Source organism: Thunnus albacares, chromosome 8 (genome assembly GCF_914725855.1).
Source record: "Thunnus albacares chromosome 8, fThuAlb1.1, whole genome shotgun sequence".
In the NCBI taxonomy this organism is placed as follows: Eukaryota; Metazoa; Chordata; class Actinopteri; order Scombriformes; family Scombridae; genus Thunnus; species Thunnus albacares.
Genome location: NC_058113.1, coordinates 20,477,594 through 20,494,110, shown reverse-complemented (window position 1 = coordinate 20,494,110; position 16,517 = coordinate 20,477,594). Strand labels below are relative to the sequence as shown.

The 16,517-nt window shown below is 42.9% G+C and overlaps 1 protein-coding gene across 1 annotated transcript in view; it reads right to left on the bottom strand.

The window, feature by feature from the left end:
• The window catches only part of LOC122987848 (glutamate receptor ionotropic, NMDA 2D), a 51,239-nt gene extending 34,722 nt beyond the window's left edge, over positions 1 to 16,517 (bottom strand). Inside the window, exons 1-2 of the mRNA XM_044359880.1 lie at positions 16,165 to 16,517; positions 721 to 1,061 (exon numbers count right to left, since the gene is read on the bottom strand). Coding sequence (XP_044215815.1) covers positions 721 to 1,008 — 288 coding nt within the window. The 5' untranslated portion in view covers positions 1,009 to 1,061; positions 16,165 to 16,517. The remainder of the gene's footprint in view (positions 1 to 720; positions 1,062 to 16,164) is intronic.

Genomic DNA, 16,517 nt, shown 5'->3' with positions numbered 1-16,517 from the left:
GCTGTCATTCCCCTGTGTGTCAATTAAGACTTCAGCTGTTCACATCAGCTGGTCACTTCTGACCAATAGCACTGTGACACACCTTTATTGTCAGCCTATCACATCGCGGCTGTCTTTTTAAATATGTTTTCTCCCTCTCTGCCTTAGTGCTTTCAGAGTGCCGTTTTGAGTGTCCCACTACCACCTCCCCATCACTGCCCAGTCTTCACAGACTCATCAGTGCATCACTTCATCAACCTCATCAGCCTTATCAGTAGAAGTCATCAGCCATGACTCCATGGGGGGGATTTATCTTGCTGCTGCTCAGGACTGATGTCCCTTGATTCAAAATTTCCCTGTAAAGTCTAAGTGCCAAAGACTTGACAATACTTAATCATCAGTATCATCTGTATAATAAACATATTCTTTTTGCTTCATTCACTTGTCTCTCCTGATTGAAATAGAGTTGACCAACTAGGGCAGTGTGTCTTGACTTTGTGTTATTCATATGGAAGGTGTCTGTGCCATGCATGACATATCCGGCTAACAATACGAGCTTTGGTCAAAGAGCAGAGCCAGATGCCCGCTCATTCAGCAGGGCACACACAACTGCAGCAGTGTGCTGCCCATTCAGCTCAAATAATGAGAGTGAGCATGAATAATGGATGGCCAATGGCCATTGTTATTCCCTTCCTTCAAGTAAGGCTGAATGAGCTGTAGGTAGAGGAGACAGTGTCCAACCTGTAGCCAGATGACGTTAGCAGAGCCCCACTGGGTGACCACGCTCTCCCCCAGGGAGCCGTATACCCGGCCAAAGCCAGGGTAGAGCACCCTTCCCCCGGGCCCCGCCACCGCCGCCTCTGCCTGCACCGTAGCACCGGCGTGGATCACAGCGATGTTGAAGTTCATCATGGCCCCTGCATCACGCTCTCGCGGGCTGGGCCGGAGCAGGAGGTGGGGGGAAGCGTCCACCAGACCTGCCCACTCTGCCAGGACCAATAGGAGAGAGAGAGTAGGTATGGCGACCATGGCAACCTGCCGAGGGGGGGGAGGCAGATATATATCGCACTAAGAGAGGGTGCCTGAAAGAAAGAGAGACAGCAAGGAGAAGAAGAAGAAGGTGAAGAAGAAGCAAGAGAAGAAGAGATTAAGTTAGACTCAAGTGTTTTTCCCCTTAAAACGTCCAGTACAGAGGACATCAAATCAAATCAAGAGAGTAAAAGAAGGAGAACAGAAGAAGGAGGTAGAAAGTAAAACACAGAGAGAGGGAGGTGTAGACAGAGAAAGTGAGAGCGAGAAAGAGAGAGAGACAGAAACTGATCAGAGATTGCATACAGGCAAGACAGAGTAATGAATTTTGAATCCAATCATGGGGTAATAAAAGTTAGCTTTGGCTGGAGAAAATACTGGATGAGGAATATGGAATGCAGAGGGGGGAAAACAATAGAGGGAAGGAAAAGAAAGCAAGACAGAGAGAAGATGAAATGGGTGCTATTTAGGCTGCAGGCTGAGAAGGAACAATATGAGAAAGAGGGAAAATAGAAAGTGGCCGTTAGAGGGAAGGAGGGTGAGAGAGAAAGAGAGAGAAAAGAGAGAGAGAGGGAGTTAATAGCAGACAGAGACAAAGATGGGGGCGGAGGTGGTTACTGTGCTGCATGAATGATAACAACAATTAAGATCACTGTAAACATGCTCGCCCTCACACAGTTGCATCCACACACAGACATATGCATGCAAGTGTTCGAATGTACACACACACACACAAGATAAATGCATGGATACACTATGCCTGTAGAGCAGCTTAATGATAGAGATATGAGGGTTAATGCATTACGCACATACTCACACAAACAACCACACAGAAAGATAATGACTACCTGGGAGATAGCAGGGTTAATATGTGAGCCACACACACAAACACATACACACACACATACAAAAACACAGCACATCATTTTCAATTTACTTCTGGTGCCAACTGCCCTCCCTCCCTTTCTCCATTTCCTTCTCACTTTCTCCCTTCTCTCTCGTGCTCCGTCTTTTCATATTCCCCATCTCGTCTCCCTATTTCCATGGCTTCAGGTACCAAACACAACTGCATTGATTAACAGGGGCCCGCTGACATAATATTCCCTCTAAAGTCACTCTCCCTCTCTGTGCCTCTATTTCCCCTTTCCTCCTCTCTATGTTTTTCACTCTGTCTTCATCCGACTCTTCTCGCTTTGTCACAGTCTGTCGATTCTTTGACCCTGATCAGTCTTTTGGATAGAAAAGAAAGCAGCAAGGAAAAGAGGAGGGGGTAGTAGAGGAAAAAGTGAGTGGAGAAAGGGAGCTAAGAAGGGAGACAAGGGGATAAGGAGAGGACGAAGTGAGGTGGGATGTTGGGAGGTGGCATAAAATATGTGAGGAGAGTAGCAGGAAAAAAAAATATTGATTAGTGGGATGTGTATACGTGTTTGGCCTAAACAAATACACTGCCAAACGTCCAGTTTTGAGTGACAGGGCTGTGGGTATGTGTGCATGCATATGTGTGTGGTGGTGGGGGGGGGTTAGATAGAAAGAGAGGTAGAAAAAGAGAGCAGTGGAATGAGAGGGCAAATGAGGGAGGCCAATAAATGGGGGTAAGAAAAAGAGATGGAGGTGTGGAGAGATAGGGAGAGACAGACCTGTTAGTAGGAGAGAGAGAAAAGGAGAATGTAATAATGAAGGGGAGAAGGAGAAAAACAGGGCTTTGTTGTTTTTTTGTGTTCTTTAAGGCGAGGAAGATGTGGCAGGAAAGAATGGGAAAGACAGTGAGACAGAGATAGAAAATGAGAGCCAGAGAAGAGGCGGCAGGAATACGGTACATCATATCATTTGGTGGAGATGTATTCTACCGTACTGAGATCTGAGCCATTAACTGTTAGGCCTGTCACTGTATTTCACTCTCATGAGGTGTTTACGTTGCACTGCTAAACCAGCGTGTGCCATTCCACCACGGCAAGCCTTGTTGGAAGTGTGAACACAGTGTATTACTGTATACAGTATCCACTTCCCTGCAGAGCATACTCTGCCTGTTATCGAACAGCAACATCTCACTGAAGCACGCTGTAATAAAGCAAAGTACAAATAAATTATAATCAAAATCCTCATTTAAATATATCTTAATTTATAGTTCATTATGTGTTCCAATCTGGGAATTTCTGCAAACTGAATCATAAAAAGCGTGCAGTGAGGGGGCTTACTGTGAACACACACACACACACACTGAAACACACACATACACACAGACAGAGAAGGACAGGGAGAGTGGGAGAGAAAGAATGAGAGATTACTGTTTCATTTGATTTGCTACCGTAAATGAATCTTTTGTTAAAATGCAAATGTTCGCATTTTAGTATATTTTTTCCCTTCTAGCTTTTAAAACGATCGTCTCCAGTCTTTGGAGCTTCTTCTAATTCAATAGAGTATGATACTGCGTATATATTTGGCAAGGGACTGCCTACAACCTATAGGGACTGTTTAAATTGCGATGAGTTAGTTAAAAAGTGTTTTCCTTGAGCAGGATTCAAGGTAAGGGATCAGCTAGTTATTGAGATGGGAAAAGTAATTTTTTTATAAACATTATGTATTAGTATTAAGAGTTTTACCAGGATCTCAGCATTGCAGGAGTTTGTAATATTTGGAAATGGTGATAACTTTAATTATTTGTGACACATCAAGATTGTGTTTTGAGCTGTGTCACCACCAGTACAATGAATATTATAATGTATTATCTTCTTAAATTTGACAGTACTGACTACAAAAGAAAAAAACATGAAACTGAAAACCTTTCAAATTTTGTAGCAGTTCTTTCTTTTGGTGATGTTTTCAGATGTTGAAAACTTTCAGTCTATCATGGTTCATGCATCTTGTCTAAATCATTATATCAGCGCTTAAACTAAAGTATTTCTATTGTATGGTGGTAATCTCTCAATTTGTCAATCACTGTAATAAGCAGCTTACTGTATCTACAGTATAATTATTTTTTCTGCTGAGCCTGTTTAGTTTGTCTTTTTAAACAAAGTGACATTTACAGCACCACAGCAGCCTGCAAACATGCCAGAGACTGTTAGAGGCAAACTAAAAACACCTTCAGGAATATTTACCGAGCACTTAAGAGCGGGAATATTCTGAGGCTGACAGACAGCTTATCAAGAAGATGAGAGAGAAAACATTCACACAGGCAAGCCAGTCTCCTCTTTCTCTTCCAAAATTGCCAGCCAATGCTTCACAATCAAAACACATCTTATCATATCTCTGTTTAAACATTTCATTTACATTGCATAATGCATTCACTGTGATTCCAGCTGATTATCTAAAGGAAGTAATGACTACTCAGTCCTTCGTTAGTTTGAAAGAATATCAAAACAGTTTTGCAGTTTTGTGTAGCTGAAGGCAAATCAACTACTCTGAAGGTATATCTTCCTATAGAGGAAAGCGGCAAAGGAGTGTATTATTTCTCCAACCACCAAAGAGCCTAAAAACTTGTATAGCCTCTAAACACAAAATAAAAAATTGATTTTCAGTGTCAGTGTGATGTTAGGGGGAACAATCACAATGTTTTAGAGTTTCAGATCCTCTCCTTACAGCTGCAGCGAGTGCCTGCGGTGACTCTGGAAGAGTGAGTCGCGAGAGAGGAGGGAGCCGCTTGGGTAGAAGTCAGTGCTGGCATCCACACCTCTCTGAGCCCCTTTTTCCCCACTGAACTCCAATGGAGGCAGTGTGCCAGACCTCGCACTGCATCGGATCTGCTGGGGGAAATGTGAATAGGGAAGGAGTCTGTGGAGTCTGGAGTGTGGAGTTGTAGAAGTGCAGTGTTCAGCGTTGTGTTTAGCCCACATCGGGGCTCTGCTGCTTCATTCCATTCTGTCATGCAGAGTAATGGACCTGCTCCCTGCTTCCTATGGCACGGGCTGCACTGAATCAGCCCAGGCAGCTCTCCACAGCCAATACAAAACATTTGAAATATATGCAGGCTGGTATATAGTCTACATCTACTGTACACCATTAGAAGAAATTGCACCGTCTCTGTGAGTCACTGTAAGTGCCTAGAATAAGAAACCCTCCCCCTGAAGATGAAGACTATTTTTGCTTGTTTCATTCGTCCACATTTAAGACCGCAGTGTGCTTGAGAAAACTGCTGTATGTAGCTTCTATAATTTCCCTGGGTCCATAGCTGTACCATAGTAAAAGATAAGATAAAGTGCCAGCACAGTGTGGTACCCATAGTGTGCATATATGTGAGCGTATCAGTGTGTGTGTGTGTATGGCTGTGTGTGTGTGTCGTGCAGGGTAATATGGCAGTGTGGGGGAGCAGAGGAATGAAGAGAAGAGTGCAGCTGGAGCTCAATGCTCCTCGTGTTAATTGGCCCATACTTCAATCACAGCCAGTGGAGTGTGTCCTCTCTGACGGAACAGATCCTCTCTCCCTCTCTCTCTCTCTCTTTCTCCCTCTCTCTCTGTCCTGCTGCACTTGTTCACCCACTCATCCATTCTCTCACACACTCTCACTTTACACACTCACACACACACACACATATACATGGTCATGAGCAGGTTTGCAGACACACTCCCTCACTCAGTCTGTCTCACTCGGGCACTTGATTTGGTGTGTTTCACTCTTTCATTCATCCTTTCTTTTACTCAGTTACTCTATCGCCTCACTCTGCAGCATCTCACTTTCACTAACTCTCCTTCCCTCTCTCTCTCTGCTCCCACAACTCCTCTCCTGTTTTTCCCCAGCCCTCCCCCATTCTTTCCTTCCACACATGTCTTTGTCCTGTACTTCTTTCACTCTCTACTTCCTCCCCTCCCTCACTTCCTCTCTCTCCCCATCTCTCTCTCTTTCTCCCTCTTTGATCCTTGTCGAGTAGAAGAGCCACCAGGCAGGCAATCGGCTCTTGTTCCCATTGTGCATAGTGTGCAGAGTGATCGGCGAGTAGCGCAGCGTGCAGCAGCAGGGCGTACAGTGCTGTGTGTGTTTTTACTGCATGGCTGTAAACAGCAGTAGTAAAGCATTGCTGCTACTGCCTCTGCTGCCTCCCCCCGTGGTCTTGATAGCTGTGGCTATCATAAGCCATTCAACTGACAAACGATGGAGTCATCTATCAAACCATTCTGACACCAGGTCCTCATAGGGACGCACAACGCACAATATTTGTAAATTACACATGCCACAGGCTGATAACCAGATTAGAGCTGGTCGTTTTTATAAATGTGACACCATTTTTTATGTAGAACAGTTAAATTTGAGGGGCCAGCTGATAGAATATGGAAAATAAACTGTGGCTTACACGTTTAAGACAAATTGTACACATGCAAACACACACATTCAGAAACACACTCACAGGCACACAAATATAAGAATATCAGGAGCATTGTTTTTTTGTCCAGCGAACACATATTCTTTCTATTATTCTGTTTAGCAAATAAATGCTGTAGAAGGTGTAAAAAGAATATTATTTTCTTATAAACTGTACTGTTACAGGAGAAGTGAAATCTCTCTTGGTTTTGCATGTCAAACACTCACTTCTAGCTGGTAGTCTCCATTTGTCCTTTTCATATTTTGCAACCTTTTATAAGAGCAAAATGAAACAGTCACCTTGACATCTCACTTTGATGTTTCTTCACAGCAAAACGGCATTTTATTCTGACATTTCAAGGCCCTTTAATTTCCATGTGGTCGTACAAGACACGTCTCACTCTGAGGTTCAGAGTATCTTGCTTTTAATTCAAATTTTTTTTTTTTTATGGATTCGGATTAAACACCTCTGCCAAGAGACAGTGTCAATTAATTGGACTTCACTTCCGTACATTCTGGGGATACATTTCATTACTTGAATGGTAGGACACTCCTTGTTTTTCTTTCCTCTATGGATTGATGGAAATGAGATGAAGCTGACCCTGGACCCCGTCACAGTGTAGCACTAACAATTCTCTGACCTAATTTTTTTTAACAAAAAAGAAAATGTCTTAGTCCTACCCGCTGTGGTTTCTGACACACAAGACACTTGCAGCGTTCTGAATGAAAAGCAGTGACTGGAAATCACATCCATTACGGATGATCATTACTGAAATATTTGACATTACCACGTCTCATCTCTCTAACTCATAACATTCGGCACGGGGTGTATAATTACCTAAGTGGAGAATGTGTTTAATTTTCCTTTAATATAACCTCGCACATGTCTAGTAATTGCAGTAATGTTCTAAAATGAACTCATGTAACCTGAGAGGAAAATCGGGTGATAAAAATAAAGGGCTGTCAGTGGTTTTACTTTGCCGTTACAGCCTGGGCATCTTGAATTATTCACTTTGTGTGTGTGTGTGTGTGTGTGTGTGCGTGTGTGTGTTATCTTTCAACTCCCTGTCATTCATTTAATCCTCAGGACATTGACAGCTACATGCGTGCACACATACACACACACACACACACACACACGCACACTATATTTTTTGAGTTATACTGCATAAACAACATTAATTTGCGTATGAATGATGCTCAGTCAAAAATTTCAATATTGCCTCTATTTTATTTTCTCTCTCTCTCACACACACACACACACACACACAGACACACACACACACACACACACAGAAAACATCAGTTACAAATGGTTTACTACTCTCATGAGACTTCAGACATAAATATCAGTAAGGTCATATGCTTTCATGTGGAAAGGCCAGTATCTAGGGAACTTGCGTCAGGGATTGTCATGACAGAGCGCAGGGTATTATTTCAATAAGCGTAACTGGCCCGTACTAACTCGACTTGAATGAATAAAAATGGTTTTGTAAGGAGACCACATAGTTTGTATGCCTATTGCCAGTGCTTGTATAATATAAGTGCTTCCTTTAAGGCAGGCCAAAGAACACGAATATTTCATTTCCCCACCTCAACACCTGACATCTAATACAGCGGAGAGCAGAGGACTGCAGCACTGCTCTCTGGCCAGCCCCCTCTGCTCTGCTCCCTTGACTATAATACTACATAATTTACTGGCTTTAATGTACATATAAATTGATTTCTGTAGTTGCTTTATTTCTCCAAATCCTCTGTCAAGATGTCCTTACAACGCACGACCTGGGGGATTATCTTATTATGTTTGTTTTAAAAGGAATAATTTCTTCCAGCTCAACCTTTTACAGGCATCCAGAAACTCTGAGGGCTTTGTGTTTGGGGAAAATAGCTTCAATATCACAGCACTATCAATGCAAAGCAATCATCTAAGAATAAACACGCATTCATGCAGTACATTTACATAATGTACTGTACATTCATGAATGAAATGCGTGGTTGATTGTTGTTTTTTTTTTTGTTTGTTTGTTTTGTTTTTTTTAACAAGCATTTAGATTAAAATCAGGAACAAATTGGATGAAAGATTTTCAGCTGATTCAATGAGGCACTCAAAATAAGCCTGGGAATATTCCAAATTTACTGGAATCATGTTATGGCACGGAGCAAATACTCTGTTTTTTTAAACAATAACATTAAATGGATTATTTTACCTTTCCCTCTCGAGTCAGTAGTAGTGTTTCACTACTCTGCTTGCACCAGCGTTTCCATTAATTCCCTCATTGATTGGCCAGACACTGGGATCACCTAGCCAGATCTAAATCAGTCACTAATTAAAAGAGCAAGATGAAAAGCAGCCGACACTGCAGCCCTTCAGGACCTGTAAGGTGAAACATTCTGTAACAACTACAAACTAGGAAGCTGCTCAAGACTCTCAGCAGGAAAAAAGAACCTAGCTCTGCATAGTAATGATTCACAATCTTATTCTGCGGATAAACAGATTAAACTGGTGTGGGAAACCTTCACTGATAACTATCGCGCCTTTGTACAAGGTCACGCACAGGCAGGTGCGCACACAATCACACAAGCGGACATGCATGGATACACTTTACATGTATGGTTGATCATGTACAGATACTCTGTCACACTTATGCATACACACCCAAACATTTAGCACATCTCAAACTAAGAGTGAAACTGTAAGCTAGTCTCTTTCAGTAGCAGGTGCCACATGTTGCTGAAGTCAAGCCGGATTCAGTCTGCTTAAAATCTAACACTGCATAACAATGTTGGGCATTCACAGCACATCTGGCTCTGCCCCCGCTCATAACCAAAGGTGTTAGAAACACTTCTGTCAGCCTGTCCTATAAATGTTGGGGGATCAGTTTGGCTCAGGAAATGCACTCCCATGTAGACAGAAGCCCAACAGGGGAGATGAATTTGAGGATCAAGACCAGTGAAGGTTTTTTTGTGGAGCCTCAAATGATTCTCAAGAGTAAGAGGTGGTGAGAGGTTAGTGAGGGGAATGTCAGAACCCTACTGTGTTGTCTTCACACAGCCAAATCTACAGTTGACGCCCGCTAATCCTGTGACGTTTGTCCCACAGCAGCAAATATGAAATCACTGTCTTCTCCAGCTTTTTTAATGTTTTGACACATGAGGCAACAGTATCTCATCAGAAAAGGCATTGAGTCTGAGAAGACCACAGCTCTTTACGCTGGTTTAATGTCATATCTGACGGACTGTAATTAGCCGAGTGGGGAAAACTATTCACGTCAGCCTCCTAGTTGTAATTCAAGAATTTCTGACACGTATGATACGTCATACCTCTGAAAAAAGAACCACCTTTAGTGTCAACAAACCCGTGGCAAAAATCCTGGAATGCCACCATCACTGGCAGTGGCATCTAAATAAAATCTAGTAACACTAAGGGTTATTAAAAATGAATGATACAATGTTTGTTTTCATCTGGTTTCACTTGTTAACGAACAGCTACAAATACGTAACAATAAAAATAGCTTATTTATACTTAATTTCCATTCCTCTCTTGCGAATAACCATCTTGGATTAATGCATTCACACTCTCAAGTTGGAATAACTTCCCTCTCTGCTAATAGTGCATCTTAACAGTTAATCAGCAGATTTATTATTTACGTATAGATGACATAGAGCATCCAGTGCCAGCAATTGATCCTCTTGCTATTTCCCATCACTGCTTCATGCAAAATGTGTGAATGAGTGTCTCTGTTTCCCAAAGCTGCAGCCTTTGATAGAGAATATACCACAGTTAACACTGAACAGATCACATAACAATCAACTTGATGAGCCCGATCAGCACCAGTCCAAGGTTGGGGTCATTTATCGGCTCATTCGGAAAAATTAGATTGAAATTGCTATTACATAATTGAAAAGAGAGCATTCACTCCTAATCACCTTTCAAGAGATAGACTAAAGAAGGCTTCGATGTGAAAAGAATTTCTGAATTTGAATAATGAAACCTCACAACCTGAATTGAGAACAAATTAATCCTGACCCTGAGTCAGACAAACTGCATTCCAAGCATATTGTACATTTCATTCTTTTCAGTGTCAAAAACCAAGAGAGGATCTGCAAGACTGTCTCAAACCAAAAGGCCAGTTTTAGAAGCTGGAGCTATTTACATGACAGAGATGAAGCACATTAAAACAAGCACAGGAACATCAAACTATCTTCATCAGAGGCTTTCTTCCATCTCTGTGCTGACGTTCTCTCATCCCTCCTTGTCTTCCTCTTCTTGTTGTACTGTAGATAACATGCTGTGCAAATTCCATTCAGGTGCAAACACACATATTTGCATTTGTAGCAGCTGTATAGTTGGCACCTGTTTATGAAGGAATTTCACATTCAAACTTGAAAGAAAATAGAGCAAAGCTATTTTTACATGAAGTGATAAGGCAATAAAACTGTTTCAACTTTGTCCCTTGTACCTACACCTAGTAAATCCAGCACAGTCACTTCAATACAAAGCCTGCTATAAATGCCAGCTCCTTGGTTCTTTGAGAAGAGAATGACACAGGGTTTTAACAAAGCTGGCCCCATACATGCAGTGCAGGAAGTCTCACAGATCAGGAGGCATGACACAGCAGCCCAGGGTGACATGCGACATGGGCCGCAGACACAAGCTAACATAGTTTTTATAAATGCCCCCATTTCCTCTTTTTAATAACCACTTATGCTGTCATTTCCTGCCCCATCCATCATCATGAAGGACCGCACCACACTGCTGCTAAACGCTGCATGCCGCAAAACATTCCTGCACATTTCTCTATCTTTCTTTCTTTTCATCCTCCTTTCCTCTTTGGCGTGTGTGTGTGTGTGTGTCTATGTGGCGTGCACACAGATATATATATACAGAAGAGTGTATATAAAAGTGTGAATCCCATGGGCAAAGTCTCGGGTCCTCTCTCATCCAAAACTGTGGCTGGTGTTTGTGTGCAAGTATGCTTTTCGTTTGTGTGTGTATTTTTGGGTATGCTCTCAGTGTGTGTGTGTGTGTGTGTGTGTGTGTGTGTGTGTGTCTCTGACTGCATACCCATGGGTCTCTGCCTGAATGTACTTTTTGAGAGTGTGTGTGACTGTGTATTGCATGCAGCCATGTGAAGCTGTGTGCCTGCTAGCTGCCTCCAGACTTGTATTCCCAAAACAAGCCACGGGGCTTTGGCACAGGTTTGTGTACGTATGCGTGTGTGTGTGTGTGTGTGTGTGTGTGTGTGTGTGCACCTGTTTGATAGTGACTGCGTGCAAGGAGTGCACACTAAATTCTCTCTCATTCTTGTGTGCGTTTGTACCTGTCTGTGTGATTTTGTTTATGAATGTGTCTGTCTGTCTGTCTGTCTGCCAGCCTGTCCATCTGTCTGTCGGTTTCCATCTGCACCATCTGCATCAAATGATTTCCTGTCATTCTATATACAGCATGTGTTTGACTATTTACTGTTGTTGCTGTTCTTGGTCTAGAGTTGAGCTGCAAGTGTGCCAGGGGCGGCACTTCAGGGTTGCCAAACCACAGCAGCTGCCACCTTAACAGCAAAGAAACCCTCAGATAAAGAATTCCATCGGTATTAAAGTGATTAAAGTTTCTACAGCATCCTAATTTTGATTAAATATTGATTATTGCCATACTGTACCATAGTCCACTCTGAAAAACTGCACTCTAATCATACCCGAAGCAGCACTTGTACTTCTAACTCTCAGTTAGAACTCTTCCCTCCCTCTCAGAGACACACTACTCTATAAAAACTTGTTGTGAACAGAGCTACACAAATGATGCCCAGTTTCCCATCTTGGTATTAGATAATATTTGTTTTTCCTTCAACTTGTCATAATCAAATACATCATACTTACCTATTACATCTAATTAGTGAAAGGTAAAGTCTTATGAGTTGCCACTGATAGCTTGGCAGCCCTGACAGAACACAATCAGCAGTGATTTGCTGTACCGTCACTAATGTTTGCAAGAAAGCTGTTTTGCTAATGTCGACTAGCAGATACTGTTGAAATCAGAATTGATTAAAATTGTTTTAAGTTGAATATTATTTAATGGTTTCACCTTGAAATTCAAATACATGCAGTAAATACTGGAACTTAAAACTCTTATATGACATTACACATCTGGAGCTCCCTAAATAGACAACAGATGTTTACAAAAGGTTTGAATCACTTGACACCATAGACTGTATATGAAGTTGGACGTAGCGAGGTGGGTCACCCATTAGTTTGCACTGGAGCTGGTTTGAAGCCCAGAGTTGCTGCTTATGGCACCATCTTTTCCAGTTGGAGCCAGGACCTTCCAAATAATGAGTTGCCTTTCATATTGTGGAAATATACCCCACTACCTGAGACCGAAGCGAACACTAGCGTACTGGGAACATCAATGCAATGCACACTTGGGCTAACATTAGCTATTTTAGCTAAATTGTGCTTAAAGGGCAGGTATCATAATCAAGTAACATTAAACTACCAAAATATTGCGACAATAGTCCGACTCAGTGCATGTCCCGGAGCCAGGGAGAGCAGCAGCTGAGCGAACTGTCATTGACAGCTGTCAATCAACACCACAGACATCAAAGCTACTATAAGTCTTCAAATGTTACAAATGGAGCAATAATTTCCAAAATGACCACCAGCACACTTATTAGAGGGCCCAAATTTAGAGATTGAGAACATAATGAATTATTGAAAAAAAAAATTATTTATTTAGTGTTTTTAGAGAGAAGTTGAGGGATTTTTTGGAGCCAGCATCTAATGGCCATCAGTGGTTTGCATTTTGTTCTATTTCCGCATTGGTTTCAGTCTCAAGCACTGATAGCTGCCACTAGCTTGATAAACATCAGCAATGAAACATTTCTGGTTTTGTCACCCAAGCAACCTTTACCCTTTAAATTCATACTTTTAGAGAACTGACATGTGGTTTCTTGATGATTAAGGACTAGCAGTAGAGTATAAATACTTGTACAGTATTTTAATCTGTATTTTCAGTTTCAGGTGTATTGCACTGTACTGGCTGATAAAAGTTTAATTTTAAGGCACAATTGAATTCTATGTTTATGCCTTTATTGGTGTTTACCGTCATTTAATGTTTAAAAACCTGCTTCTCTCAAAAATAAAGTCAGTTCATGCATTAAATAAAAACTACAGTGTGCAATTTAAACTCCAGCACAATTTAGACTGTAGAGAAAAGTGAATCTGATAAATTGTGTCCCCTGCTGATTTCAGTGGAGGGCATTCTTTCCTGAAATTATGTATTTATTTAACGAGCACTGTAGTCTGAGATGTTATCACTGAAAATATAGATTTGTAGTTAATGAGTTAGATTTATTTGTCATTTTTAAGGAAGCCTTCCAAGATTTTTTTCAAGATGAAAACAGCATACTGCATTCAAGAATTTTTTTTTAAAATTGAAAACCTCCGTCACTTCCGCTTCACATGACCCCTCCGCCTTCCTGCCACCACACGCATCAAATTCTGCTCCAGGCCAAAGTGAATATGCAACACCTTCATCAATACAACCCAGAGAAGAGTCCAGAGAAGAACACTGGGAGAGGGGAGTACTGTAATCGCTCCAAAACACCAGCCTCTGATCTTGTTAAAGACTAATTGATGTTCTATGTTAACAAGCTTTACCTTAATTAGTGGTATTAAAAAGAACACTGGGTGCAATGTGTGGCGAGGGTGGGAGAGGATTTTGGGTGGGCGGCAGAATTGAGGAAACTATCCACTAATGTTGCATCAAACAAATGATGAAAGGGGAGGCGGGAGAACGAGAGGGAAGCGGAAACTGTGCGGAGGAAGTCACAGGTTGCAGGGGTGAGAGAGGAGACGGAAAGGATTGAGGCAAGAAGAAACAAGGGGATTGGCAGAAGAAAAGAGAGACAAGCAAAGGGGGGATTGAGCTAAGCTTGAAGGTTTTCTGTGCAAAAGTCAATGAATCAATAAGGTGAAATTGATGAAGAGCAAGGGGGTTAGAGAAAACAAGCACACAAATGTTGACTCTATTCCTCTCATCTCTTCTCCTGTGCCTTCCAACCATGTCCCCCTCTGATATTCAGTTCCAACCAGCCCTCTCAGCCCACCCCTTACTCTCCCCTTCGTTCTGCTGCCTTTCCAATCTCTCACCCTGGCTCTCCCCTCATGCCTTCTCTCCTCTACCTCGTCCTCCTCCTCCTCACACCTTCTCTCATCTCTCTCTCTCTCTCTCTCTCCCTCCACACCTTCTGTCTCTCTCATCACCTCTCCTCTTCCCTCCCCTCCCCTCCTGTCTACCCCCTTCTCACAGCTGGTACAGTACAGATCTCTCTCTGGGCAACTGTACGACAGATCGGCGGAGAGAAGGGGGGCTCTACTGACACTGAAGGCAACACTTTGCGGGCAGCAGTGCATGCAGTCGGCTGCTGCAGTACGCCTGTGTGTAAATTTCACAGGGCTTGCAAGGGAAAAATGATAAACTGAACGAGAGCACATCACCTGTGGGTGAAAGAGCTGATTGAAATGGATATCAGCTAGAGAATTCAGCTGAGAGAAGAGTGAGACACGAAACACCCCACAGAAATGGGAAAACAAACAACACATTAATTCCAATTTCCATCTGGATAAATGCATTCAGTGGCCCCACAATGCAGGCCAATACATTTGATCTTGCTACTCCCAATCACTGCAGCAAATCTGCAAGGGAAGCAACACTGTGCTTCTCCATTTTACAGGTCAACAGCATGATCATCTGCCTTGGTAGTCTCTATGGTCCAGGGCCTTTTCTTAAAAAGAAAAACAAGCGGGGATGCTGATGTTTGTGTCTGTTATTCACCTCTCCTCTAATAAAGTACTGCAAGGCCAAAACAAAAGTTATTTGGGCACCAAAGGCGGCGCAAATTTAGAAATCTACCAACAAAGTGCAATCTCTCTCACACACTCCTTCACCCAGCTGGAAAAAAAACAACAGAAAAACCCGCCTGCTCCAGCTGTCTGAGAGTGTTTGAGGCAAGTCAGCCCGTTGGGGAAGATTCCTCGGTGGCAACAGAGGGATAACTGCGTGCTGCCATACGCCCAAATATTCAGCGTATCGGGATATAAATAGATCAAGAGGAAAAACTGATCGGCAATCTTGCGGGCATAGCGGTGGCTATACAAGCAAGCAGACAAGCACACGCACGCACGCACGCACGCACGCACACACACACACACACACACACACACACACACACACAATCATACACAAACACACACTCACGCACTAACATTGACCACGCAGCCTGAGAAAATGAGCATCAACAGATATGATCACCTCAATTAATACATCCGCAGCAGAGTGAGGGGGAAACTGCAGCCAGTACCGGTGTTTAAAGACTTAAACGGAGCCCAAACTCTTTCTTTAGCTATTAATAGCATTGAAAATTCCTGGCAGACAAAGCCTAAAGGTTTAGTCTAGCATTATGATTAATTGAACTGCCGGTAATCTGTGTTGTGTGTGTGTGTATGATTGGAATATGTATCCCGGCTGCTGTGAGGAACCTATGCGTTAGGGGGGCTAAGAGGCTTGTGAGTTTTCAGGCGCAGCAATGACAGAGGGGTCAAAGCCCCGGTGCGCCGGCCGTTTCCACCTTCTCCATCCCCGGCCATCCATCTCTCCATCACAGGCAGCTGTACAGATGCCGACACCCGAGCCCTCTATTCCTGTCTCAATGACGCGTAGCACCCTATCACTGCCCGAGCTGCAATTAATCTAAGCAGTACTACGAGTCTGTGTGCGTGTGTGTGTTTGTGTGTGTGTGTGTGTTGCGGGGTGAAGCGGCGGAAAAATGCCTCCGCACTGCAAATATCATTCAAATAAATGTACTTACTGTTTTTCACCAGCCTTTCCCCCCTCTTTTCCTGCGTCCCTCCATCCTTTTTCACATCCTTCCTTTTTGAGGTATCCGTTTTGCGGGTGTCCCCCCCACCGCTGCCGCCGCCGCCGCCGCCGCCACCACCACCACACACACACACACACACACGCACAGACACACACGCTAGGAAAATATATATCTAAATATATATATGTTCTACATGTATTCAATTTCTCCGATCTCTCTCTTTACCTCTCTCCCTCCCTCTCTCCTCTCCTCTCTCTCACACACACACTCTCTCTCTCCTTCTCCCTCTTTCCCTGTTCTTTTGTTAAAATTCAGTATATGCGCCCCGTCACCTAGCAACC